Source organism: Ruditapes philippinarum, unplaced genomic scaffold (genome assembly GCF_026571515.1).
Source record: "Ruditapes philippinarum isolate M1 unplaced genomic scaffold, ASM2657151v2 ctg5951_1_1_1_1, whole genome shotgun sequence".
NCBI classification, from domain to species: Eukaryota; Metazoa; Mollusca; class Bivalvia; order Venerida; family Veneridae; genus Ruditapes; species Ruditapes philippinarum.
In genome coordinates, this window is record NW_026864549.1 from 151,679 (window position 1) to 164,435 (window position 12,757).

The 12,757-nt window shown below is 35.2% G+C and overlaps 1 protein-coding gene across 4 annotated transcripts in view; it reads right to left on the reverse strand.

Moving 5' to 3' along the window:
• Window positions 1–12,757, reverse strand: part of LOC132726034 (tuberin-like) — a 53,932-nt gene that overhangs the window by 26,582 nt on the left and 14,593 nt on the right. For all 4 annotated transcript variants that reach the window (XM_060711284.1, XM_060711282.1, XM_060711283.1 and 1 more), the window contains exons 15-24: window positions 12,231–12,386; window positions 11,452–11,583; window positions 9,635–9,763; window positions 9,095–9,204; window positions 8,463–8,583; window positions 5,427–5,555; window positions 4,716–4,856; window positions 4,014–4,203; window positions 3,095–3,188; window positions 2,333–2,435 (exon numbers count right to left, since the gene is read on the reverse strand). In XM_060711284.1, coding sequence (XP_060567267.1) covers window positions 2,333–2,435; window positions 3,095–3,188; window positions 4,014–4,203; window positions 4,716–4,856; window positions 5,427–5,555; window positions 8,463–8,583; window positions 9,095–9,204; window positions 9,635–9,763; window positions 11,452–11,583; window positions 12,231–12,386 — 1,305 coding nt within the window. The remainder of the gene's footprint in view (window positions 1–2,332; window positions 2,436–3,094; window positions 3,189–4,013; window positions 4,204–4,715; window positions 4,857–5,426; window positions 5,556–8,462; window positions 8,584–9,094; window positions 9,205–9,634; window positions 9,764–11,451; window positions 11,584–12,230; window positions 12,387–12,757) is intronic.

Here is a 12,757-nt window from a genome sequence, read left to right on the forward strand (position 1 = left end):
ATAAAACATGTATGCCCCCTATCAGCAGCCAATTAGTCATGTGATAAGGTTATTATGCATGACTTCTGACCCAGTGATCAAACAATTAATAAGGGTTATCAAGTATCTACTGGTCATGACCTTGACCTTTGACCCCTTGACCCAAAACTCAATAGGGGTCATCTGCTGGTCACGACCAATCATAATACAAAGTTTGAAGTTCCTAGGCCTAAGCATTTTTAGTAAATTGATCAGAAACCGTTTTTACCTACAAAGTCAATGTGACCTTTGACCCCTTGACCCCAAAATCAATAGGGGTCATCTGCTGGTCATGACCAATCACCATACCAAGTTTGAAGTTCCTAGGCCTAAGGGTTCTTTAATTATTGATCGGAAACCGTTTTAACATACAAGGTCAATGTGACCTTGACCTTTGACCCCAAAATCAATAGGGGTCATCTGCTGGTCATGACCAATCACCATGCCAAGTTTGAAGTTCCTAGGCCCAAGCGTTCTTAAGTTATTGATCAGAAACCGTTTTTTATTTACAAGGTCAATGTGACCTTGACCTTTGACCCCTTGACCCAAAACTCAATAGGGGTCATCTGCTGGTCACAACCAATCATCATACAAAGTTTGAAGTTCCTAGGCCTAAGCGTTTTATGTTAATTGATCGGAAACCGTTTTTACCTACAAGGTCAATGTGACCTTGACCTTTGACCACAAAATCAATAGGGGTCATCTGCTGGTCATGACCAATCATCATACCAAGTTTGAAGTTCCTAGGCCTAAGGGTTCTTAAGTTATTGATCGGAAAGCATTTTTACCTACAAGGTCAATGTGACCTTGCCCTTTGACCCCTTAACCCCAAAATCAATAGGGGTCATCTGCTGGTTATAACCAATCACCATACCAAATTTGAAGTTCCTAGGCCTAAGGGTTCTTTTGTTATTGATCAGAAACCGTTTTTACCCAAGAGGTCAATGTGACCATGACCTTTGACCCCTTGACCCCAAAATCAATAGGGGTCATCTACTGATCATGACCAATCACCATACCAAGTTTGAAGTTCCTAGGCCTTAAGGTTCTTTAGTTATTGATCGGAAACCGTTTTTGTTTACAAGGTCAATGTGACCTTGACCTTTGACCCATTGACCCCAAAATCAATAGGGGTCATCTACTGATCATGACCAATCACCATACCAAGTTTGAAGTTCCTAGGCCTTAAGGTTCTTTAGTTATTGATCGGAAACCGTTTTTGTTTACAAGGTCAATGTGACCTTGACCTTTGACCCCTTGACCCCAAAATCAATAGGGGTCATCTTACTGATCATGACCAATCACCATACCAAGTTTGAAGTTCCTAGGCCTTAAGGTTCTTTAGTTATTGATCGGAAACCGTTTTTACCAAGAGGTCAATGTGACCTTGACCTTTGACCCCTTGACCCCAAAATCAATAGGGGTCATCTACTGATCATGACCAATCACCATACCAAGTTTGAAGTTCCTAGGCCTTAAGGTTCTTTAGTTATTGATCGGAAACCGTTTTTGTTTACAAGGTCAATGTGACCTTGACCTTTGACCCATTGACCCCAAAATCAATAGGGGTCATCTACTGATCATGACCAATCACCATACCAAGTTTGAAGTTCCTAGGCCTTAAGGTTCTTTAGTTATTGATTGGAAACCGTTTTTGCTTACAAGGTCAATGTGACCTTGACCTTTGACCCCTTGACCCCAAAATCAATAGGGGTCATCTACTGGTCATGACCAATCACCATACCAAGTTTGAAGTTCCTAGGCCTAAGGGTTCTTTAGTTATCACTCGGAAACCATTTGGTCTACGGACCGACGGACCGACAGACCGACAAGTGCAAAGCAATATACCCCCTTTTCTTCGAAATGGGGGCATAAATATCTAGAATAAATAGCAGGAGGCGTTTATTACACATAGTCAATTTATTTTTAATTCTATTTGGTTGGGAACACTGACAAGGTTGTATTACAACTTTCCATCTTTCCTGTTTGTAAAAGACCTCAGGTGCCCCTCTGTGCACAAGCTGGCATTTGACTAGAACCATCAACCTGTTAACTAGCTTAATAGCTTCAAGGACATAAATACATCCAAAGTCCCAAGTGGGATTCAAACCCACTGTGGTGAGAGGCCAGTGATACAAATTCAAAAACCTTACCATTCTACTAATTAAATTCTCCGCCATCAACACACATACATGCAATACAGTCAATGCAAGCGCAAGAATGAAACTTGTCAGTTTCAAGTGGTATTTATTCATGAGATTCTAATGGAAGGGATTTAAAGGGCAGTGAAATATACACAACAGAAACTACAAACCTTTTGGATAAACTGTACAAAAGTTTTTCTGAAGGGAAGTCTACATCTGATGTACCAGATTGCTATCACATGATGAGCTAATGACACTGTGTAATGACTAAACCTTAAAGTAAAATACATTTTATAGTTCATATATATGCCGCCTGTAATCAAGTAAATGTAATTTTTTTCATATGTGTGCAAAAATATTTTCTCAAAAAACATTGTCTTCAGTTAAAGCATTGAAAATACATGGCATGAACTTAGTTTGAGATTTATGCACACAACTCTAAGCAAATTGTTTTTCTTGGATACATTTTCATCTTTGTCATGAAATGATCTAGTGCTCTTTCAAATACCAATGATGATATAGCCTAATGAAATATTGGCAAATGTCCATGTAAAAATCTGTGCAAATATAATGTCAAAAATTTATAAGCTCTTGTAATTAGAGAGAAACTTTTTTGTATTGAAATTGGCAACACCTTGCATCTTATATCACCAGTATTAAATTAAATTTCTTGTCTCACTATATACAAATCCTCATGATCATCTTATAAATTAAATCCGGTAGATGAGAATTTATAACTAGTAAGTTTAACAGCTTTTAAACATTAAAGCTATTATTTGATTAATTAAAAAAATGATGCCACAGTGATGCCATTCTTCATAAAGTTTGACTTAATTATGAGCCGTTTTTATCATAACTCGGTACATTCTCATAATCACTAAGAAATATAAGAAATACAGCTTATAAATTTACTACCTCTTCATAAAACTTACTTGAAAGGGTTTGTATATGGCAATGCAATGGCAAATACACTCATGTATTCATCTTCTACAAAGTTGGCATACATCTTTGGCAGCCTTACAATACCTGCAATAAAACATCTCCATAATGTCCTTTACAATATTTGAGCCGCGTCACGACAAAACCAACATAATGGGTTTGCGACCAGCACGGATCCAGACCAGCCTGCGCATCCGCGCAGTCTGATCAGGATCAATGCTGTTCGCTATCAGTTTCTCTACTTGTTATAGGGTTTGTAAGCGAACAGCATGGATCCTGATCAGACTGCTCGGATGCGCAGGCTGGTCTGGATCCATGCTGGTCACAAACGCATAATGTTGGTTTTGTCGTGACGCGGCTCATTTAAACAAAAGCTGTCCATAAAATAGTGCACTCAACAATTATAACTTCTTGATAGTGGAATATGAACAGGTCCTAAAAAGCTCTACTTGATAAGATTATAAGGAAAGAATTTTAAAAACTAAACTAAATGACAAAAGGACAGGTCTATTGTATAAGTATAGTGAAGTAAAGCATTCTGTTACAATGAAAATGTTGCTGATTTAGATTCATAATAATAAAGGGTGTAGCAAAATTCTGATTAGAACTTCTTATTTAACCAATTGTCAGTCACTACACCTTCATGTATTTATAACTGTACTAAACTGGGTTAAATCAATCTCTTAATTAACTTGTACACATGACAACATTTTTACAAATTAGAATAATACAACAGGTAAATCAAGAGAAGGAGAGAACAAATTAGAATAATATTAAATTTTTCTTGAAAATTAACACAAATCTGAAGGCATACTTCTTTAAGAAGAAAATGCAACACAACAGTTGAATTTATACAAGCTATCAATGAATGGAATATAAAATTTACATAGCTTATCATCAAGATTTACTTACTAGACAGGAATGCGAGCACTGGTATTGCCATGGACATGGTAGCCGAGATTTTAGACAATTGTAAAAGCACCAAGGGAAGTAACCTCATCATCACTTCCTGCATCTCTAACGTACACAATCGTAGTGCATTCACGCAGGACTTAGCTAACTTTGATACCATTCCAAACTCTAAACACTTTATTAACTCCCTCTGTAATACAAAAAAATCAGAATTCTAAAATTTCAGTCATGCATCATTTTTTCAGCCTAAACATACATAATATAATCTGAAAAATGTGTATTAACCCATAACCTGCTGAATTTCTTAAATTGACTTTTCCAACTTCCATTTTTGGAAGTATCCATTATCATTTTTAGGGATATCAAGATAAGAACTTGAAGATGGTCAGCCACCAGTATAGAGCCTGGCTCTATACTGTTGACAAAGGCAGGTCACTTTTGCCGCCAGCAGGCAAAGGGTTAAATACTGTAAGAAAAATGTTATGCATAATTCTTTTGGAGAATAAATCATAAGTTGCCTAGAAAAAAAAAAACATCTAAAAAGCTAGAAAAATATTTAAATACTGATCGTCTATTACAGATATAAAACTGGCAAACTTGAAAACCTTTGCAAAAAAAAGAATCTTTTTCTTTTTTGACAACCCAATGAAAACAAAACTCTATATGCAATTTAACCAAAACATGCTTCCAGAAAAGACTTACCTGTCTATTTCTGTCTAAATAATTATGGTATGTGACCATGGCAGCCAGCACAGGGAAAACATAGGCATGGAAGTCAGATCTGGTCAATTTTGCCGGAGCTCCAACTAGTTTTTCCGGGAAACGAAGCTGTCTATCGTTTACCTTTAAGAAATTTTACGATGCAAGTCATATCTTTATTAATTGTCGATAGAATAATCTTTCCTCTCTCAGTGAACTAGTAAATGTGATCTGTTCTTATAAATACGAAAGAGCTGTCAGTAGAACTGCTTGCTCAACTATTCTCAGTGCTTGAAAGTAAAACAAGAGCCTTGATAATGTAGAATTTTTAAGTTCTAAAAGGGCCATAATTCTCAAAATCCATGTTATGAGCCTTGAAAAGTGACCTTCTTTTATGCTATCTATATAAGTTTGAAGAGTCAATCTATTCCCTTCAATAATTTTGGAGATACCAACTTTCTCGCAAAAACTAAACCAAAAAGTGACAGCGTCACCTGGGTGAGTACAATTATTCTCCCTTTTCTTCGAATATTCAAGCTATCAAACAATGTTCTTTTTAATAATTTTGATGTTTTCTCACAAAAATAAATTCAATTCCAGAGGTTTAAAACCCCAAACTTCTGGGAGATAAATAATTCGAAAATATCAATAAGGATAACCATTATGTCATGAAATTGCCATATTACAAGCATATTTTGATATTGGTATACCTACCATGGCACAAAGCTTGCTACACAGAAGGTCTACCAGATTTGCCTGTGTTGATGACAGTATGATCGTTTTATTCTGTAACAACACAGGCAAATTTTCTAATACCCCCTTCAACACTTCCCAATCTGTCTCCTGTAAAGATAATGTTAGAAACTGAGCACACACTAGACTATCAGTTAAATAAATCAAGAGAAATAAGATGATCCTACTATGCTTATTATATATTCTTGCTGATGTAAGCTTAGCAGGATAACTTCACCAAAGTCAAGTCAGTGTATCCGAACCTGTATCCTAATGCATTCATTGGCAATGTTCTACTACTCTGTCAATTCCCAAGTAGTGTGGACAGAATGATCCAATAATGTATATATTACAGAAGAATAAGCTTAATGATTGTTTGTCTGGTTTTATGCCAATTTTCAAACATTTCACACCATACCTTGTCAGTCGGTCCATCTACCTGCTTTCCTGGATTATTAACCACTTACCAGTAATAATTTCTCCGCAAGTGACTGAGTTCTAGTCCCAGAAAGATTTCTGAATCAGCAGTTGGAGAAAAATTATTTAATGACCATAAGTCTTAATGTCTGTGATCAATTGTAACAGAGAAACTTCACTTGCCCGACGATCTATCCAGCAACAAATCAGTTGTTAATGAGAAATTTTACCTCGTCCTAGGATCAAAACAGTAACTCCTTGATTACAAATCAATTGTTAATGAGAAATTTTACCTCGTCCTAGGATCAAACCAGTAACTCCTTGATTACAAATCAATTGTCAATGAGAAATTTTGCCTTGTCCTAGGATCAAACCAGTAACCCCTTGATTACAAATCAATTGTCAATGAGAAATTTTGCCTCGTCCTAGGATCAAACTAGAACTGTGTCCAAAGGACACGGATGCCCCCACTGTGCAGATTAGCTCGTAAACAAGAGCATGCATATCTGTATGTAAGATTTTTATATGGAACTTTTATTAAAATCTGCCATCCTGTTTAAGACGAGTTGCGTTCACAAAATTTCTATATGGTATATAGTGAAAAAATCAACAAAGGGCCATAATTCTGTTAAATTTGGTCGCAGCAAAAATTCCTTCCTTTACTACTATCTACACATTAAGGTTGTTCATCCCTGGAAGTTTAGCAAAATCTGCCATCCGGTTTAAGAGGAGTTGCGTTCACAAAATTTCTACATAGTATATAGTGAAAAAATCAACAAAGGGCCATAATTCTGTTAAATTTGGTCGCAGCGAAAATTCCTTCCTTTACCACCATCTTCACATTAAGGTTGTTCATCTCTGGAAGTTTAAGCAAAATCTGCCATCCTGTTTAAGAGGAGTTGCGTTCACAAGATTTCGGGACGTACGGACAGACATACGAACGGACGAACGGACAAGTGCAACGCTATATGCTCCCCACTTTGTAGGGGCATAACCAGTAACTCCTTGATTACAAATCAGATGCTCTCCCAAGATGGTACAGTAATAATTTTAATAAGAGAATAAATACAAATGAATTACAACAAGCAATTATCATAGTATTGCAAGCAATCCATAAGTCCCCTACCGGTTAGGACCACAGCAACATTCTGATGGGCCATTGGCCATTCAATTTTACCAGTGAATGAATGACATGAATGAACTTAAATCTTTTGAGTTCTAAGTTTGTCTATATCACAGTAATGTGTTAAGTTTCCCTGCCTAGTAAGGAAATTATGTTTAACCAACCTTGTCATATTATTACGATGTGGGATTTTAAAGTAAATCCTATAAGGAATGAAGAAGTTGGAGTAAAAAATACCAATTTCTCAAAAAAAAAGTTCAAGGGGGACATAATTCTGGAAATAGTCTTGCTAGAGTATTTAACCTTCTCAAAAATGTTGAGTGATAATAAGAAACATATATATGAAGTTTGAAGTAGATACATTAGGAAATAAAGAAGTTATTTAAAAAAGACATTTTTTTTTCATAAAAATTCTAAGTTCAAGGGAGGTAATACTGATAATTTTTGTGCTAGAGTTGTAAACCTTGTCACATATGATGTGGTTGATGACCAGAAACTTATATTTAAAGTTTGAAGTAAACACCTTAAGAAATAAAGAACTTACAGTGAAAAAGCTGAAAAATTAAAATCAGAAATCTTGAAATTCAGGCTATTTGTTGCCATAGCATCCAGAATTTTCAACATAGGAAGAAAAGAAAAACATATGCATGATCTCCAGAATGCCAACATAAGAAGAAAAGAAAAACATATGCATGATCTCCAGACTGCCATCTACCCATATTTCAAGTTTCATAAAAATATTTTCAGTACTTTTTGAATTATCACTGGATCCAGTTTATGTGTTAAATTTGCCATATTTTCAGACTATTTGTTGCCATAGCAACCAGAATTTTCAACATAGTAACAAAAGAAAAAGATGTGCATAATTTCCATACTGCCATCTATCCATATATCAAGTTTCATAAAAATATTTTCAGTACTTTTTGCATTATCGCGGGATCCAGTTTTGTGGACGGACAGACTGACGGACTGACAGACGGACGGAGGGTAAACCTAAAGTCCCCTCCGGTTAAACCGGTAGGGGACTAATAAACAAGAGCTGTCGGTAGGACAGCAACGCTTGACTATTCTTAGTGCTTGATAGTAAATAAAAATGCTTGATACAGTTACCTCCTCCTGTTTACAGGTTGGGGTAATGATGGTGAACAAGTGTGCAAAGTTTCAAAGCCATATGTCAATGAACTTTGAAAATATTTGAGGTATTACAAAAACTTTAACATAAATTCTAAGTCGAAAAAGGGGCATAATTCTGTCAAAATGCTTGATAGAGTTACCTCCTCCTGTCTACAGGTTGGGGTCATGATGGTGAACAAGTGTGCAGAGTTTCAAAGCCATATGTCAATGGACTTTGAAAATATTTGAACTATTACAAAAACTTTAACATAAGTGGTTACGCCGACGCAGACACTGACGCCGACGCTCGGGTGACTGCAATAGCTCTACTTATTCTTATCGAATAGTCGAGCTAAAAAGCTTACATTTTCCAGACACTGTATGAAGATAGAGAAGGTTCTGGTATAATCTAGGTATGATATTGTTACCCACTGTGGCATCACTGGTGTTGGAGATACTGGGCTTCTAGGGGGACTCCTTTCATTCCTTAAACACATTTTTAAATTTGTTTCAAATCTCAAATAAATTTATTCACAATATGTATTTATTTAGTATACAATTAACATTTTGCATGAATTTTCTTAATTCCTTATCAGGAAGAATTTGATCATTAAATAATTGATCAATGCATAATTGCCTATGACAAACACCTGTATACGCAAAGCATGCTTACATGTTGTTCGACCTACATGTACATTATTATTCCCCAGTAGAGATGAATTTTCTGCAGAAGCGTATTCAAGCTCAATCCATTTGGAATCTTTCACAAGTCTCCAGTTTTTTGCCAAGGATAATTATTTAAAATTTCTAAATCCTTTGAGGGAAAAGTTTTACTAGTCAAAAAAGTTGGACCTATTTGGGCATGTGACTAAAACACATTTACAAAATATACATATTATTAATATGCCGAACAAAACAAAATGATGTACTGATTTCCCAATCTAGTAAGTTTGATTTTGTCAATATTATAGAACTTGTTGAATGAGTTATAACTGACCTATCACAGGTAACATAGGGACTGTATCTAGCTGGTTTATCTGATTGTCTATCATACATCCCAATCCTGTGAAAAACATCCGCTCGAAGATTTAGTAAACATTCTATTATCTGAAACAAAAAGAGAGTAATACCGATACTTTTTTTTGCATGCTAAATATAACACAGACACATTCTTCATTTACAATAAAAACTGTATTAGTGGTAATTTTTTTAGTTTTAATGTTCAGTATTTAGAGCAATGGCAAGAATTTCCAATATATGCTCCCTGTTCATAACTTGAACCTGTTGCATTTGATCAGTGGTCAGTAAAATGCAGAATGATATTGATAATTTAACCGTCAGCCAAAGAAAACATATAGAAAATATCTGTAACAAAAACCAACTTGTGTATTGGACTATACCTATTCATAAATGACCACCTATGGAACACAAAATGACATTTACAATTTGGTCAGAAAAAGTAACATAAGGTGATAAAAAACAACCACACTATTTCAGATACTATTAAACATTCTTGTATATACATCTTTCTACTTACTGTTTTTCTTACAGCTCCTGCAGTGTTTCCACTGTAATCTTTGGGTTCCATAAAGTGTAAGTTTAGATGTGTAAGTAATAAATCATACAACTTCACACATATCCCTGGTGGATATGTGTACAATTTGCTCTGAAAAAATACATATCATTTCATATACAATTATAAAAGGAACATTCTGTGTACAATACAAATATTATGGTAATGATGATCAGTGTTCCATGATTGTCTTTTTACAAACCTAAAGGTATGGCCTTACTGTATATAAACTAGAAATGTGTCCATAGGACATGGATGCCCCCACACGCCACTGTTCTGTCAATCTTATGACTCTAGGTCAAATATTTTTTGGACTACATGTGCCACAAGTTGAAAACTAAAAATCAACAAAGGGCCATAATTCTGTTAAATTTGGTCGCAGCAAAAATTCCTTCCTTTACTACCATCTACACATTAAGGTTGTTAATCCCTGGAAGTTTAAGCAACATCTGCCATCTGGTTTAAGAGGAGTTGTATTCACAAAATTTCAACATAGTATAAAATGAAAAAATCAAAAAAGGGCCATAATTCTGTTAAATTTGGTTGCAGCAAAAATTCCTTTCTTTATTACCATCTACACATTAAAATTGTTCATTCCTGGAAGTTTAAGCAAAATCTGCTATCCAGTTTAAGAGGAGTTGCATTCACAAAATTTCTACGTAGTATATAGTGAAAAAATCAACAAAGGGCCATAAATCTGTAAAATTTGGTCGCAGCGAAAATTCCTTCCTTTACTACCATCTACACCTGAAGGTTGTTCATCCCTGTAAGTTTAAGCAAAATCTGCCATCCGGTTTAAGAGGAGTTGCGTTCACAAAATTTCTACATAGTATATAGTGAAAAAATCAACAAAGGGCCATAATTCTGTTAAATTTGGTCGCAGCGAAAATTCCTTCCTTTACTACCATCTACACATAAAGGTTGTTCATCCCTGTAAGTTTAAGCAAATTCTGCCATCCAGTTTAAGAGGAGTTGCGTTCACAAAATTTCTACATAGTATCTAGTGAAAAAATCAACAAAGGGCCATAATTCTGTTAAATTTGGTTGCAGCAAAAATTCCTTCCTTTACTACCATCTACACATTAAGGTTGTTCATCCCTGTAAGTTTAAGCAAAATCTGCAATCCAGTTTAAGAGCAGTTGCGTTCACAAGATTTCGGGACGTACGGACGGACGGACTGACGGATTGACGGACGGACGGACAAGTGCAACGCTATATGCTCCCGCATTGTGGGGGCATAAAAAAGAAGGTAACACTGTGTTCAGTCACAGTGGCCTCAACCATATCAACCTGATTCCCCATCTAATGACAGTGTTTGCTTTGTCTGGTTTTTACACCAATTTTAATACATTTTTGAGTAATTTATCAGCAATCATTCATCTTGACCAGTTTACCTGGATAACTAACCAGTAAATACAAATTTCTCCACAAGTGAGTGAATACTAACTCTGTATGATATTTGAATCGATGATGTGAAAAATATGTCCATGTTCACAGTCATTTATCACATAGAAATTTCGTCTTGCCCAAGATCAAATAAGGAATCCCTGCATTATGAATTAAATGCTCTCTTTTTCTAGTAAAATGGGCTGATGTCTAGGAACATAGGTCCAAGAAATATAACAAAAGGGTATCAACATATCAATATAGAAGATTTATGTGAATAATTAAACTGTTCAAGATTTAAATCATCTGGAAGCATTTCACATTAAACAATATCAATATAACAGTAACCTTAACTAAAATTATAATATTATTACATGTTATAATAAAGTGTATACCTTGAATAAATCTACTAATAATACAACGGCTGTTTTGACATCTATAAGATGTGACTCATCTATAATCACCTCCGGACTGTCAACAGCTTGGTATGGTGATATATGACGCCCAACCAATGGACAATTCAAAATCTGTAATGTTGAAAAAATGAGAAGTTGTATTTGTACATTTTTGTAGTTTTTTCTTTTAGTATAAGCAAACAGTTGCTTACTAAATTTGCAAGTCCTTTCATGAATGATACCCAGACAAAAGTGTTAACATGTTCGGAATATCATCCTAGTTTGTTTGTTTACTTTGGCTTATATACAACATAAACAATACTTTTAGTCATATGATGGCAGGCATTCACTTTGGATGTAGTCATGGATTTGTACTAGTACTAACTTGCTTTTTTCCTTCGAAGAAACACACCAGACAAAGTTAATCAGGTGTTGTTTAGATTAGTTTAAATTTATTCATTTTTACTTGACAATACATTTATTTTAGCTTGATAATACATTTATTTAAACTTGATAATGCATTTATTTAAACTTGATAATAATAAAAGCTTTAAGCTTCTCTACACTTCTTGCAATTCTGTCTCATGGAACTTACCAGTTCTGGTGTCACATGAAAAAAACAAGGTTGTGATCCCAGTAGGGCTCGCACCAAGGATCCCTGAATTAAGAGGCAGAAACCTTTAACACAGGGCCACCACACCCCTTTTGTGTAGGGTTTGATCTACCTATACTAGTGAGTTATAAATTTAATACGAACAAAAACAAAACTCCATACATACCTTCTCAACAACATTTATGACATCTAGGAAACTAGATGGTGAGCAACCCTGAGCAAGACCAATAAGGATTTCTACAGAACACTTCCTGATGTTTACGTTCTCGTCTGACTCAATATGACACAGATGTGGTAATACTACTTGGTGTATGAGATCCTCCTATCATACAAACAATATCATACTTTAGTTTCAACAAATTCATTTCAGCTTGGCTGTCAAACAGAATCTTACATACCCGATTCTAGGAGATTACTTGAAGTTGGTGTTTGTATCTACACTGGTATTCACCAGTTTTCAGGTTTTATAGGATTTCTATGGTTTTTAGCTTAGTTAACAGTTTTATTTTTGAGAAGAGTTTGTTTCGGCTACACATAGTCAATATGTACGATTGTGTTTAAAGTAAAAGGGAACAACTAATACATGTATTTATCCTGTTATCTTCATCATATACTGTCAAATGATGCAAAAATAGCACACAACTTTATAAATGCACCTGTTATGGTTAAATTTGGCTAGTACATATTTTTATC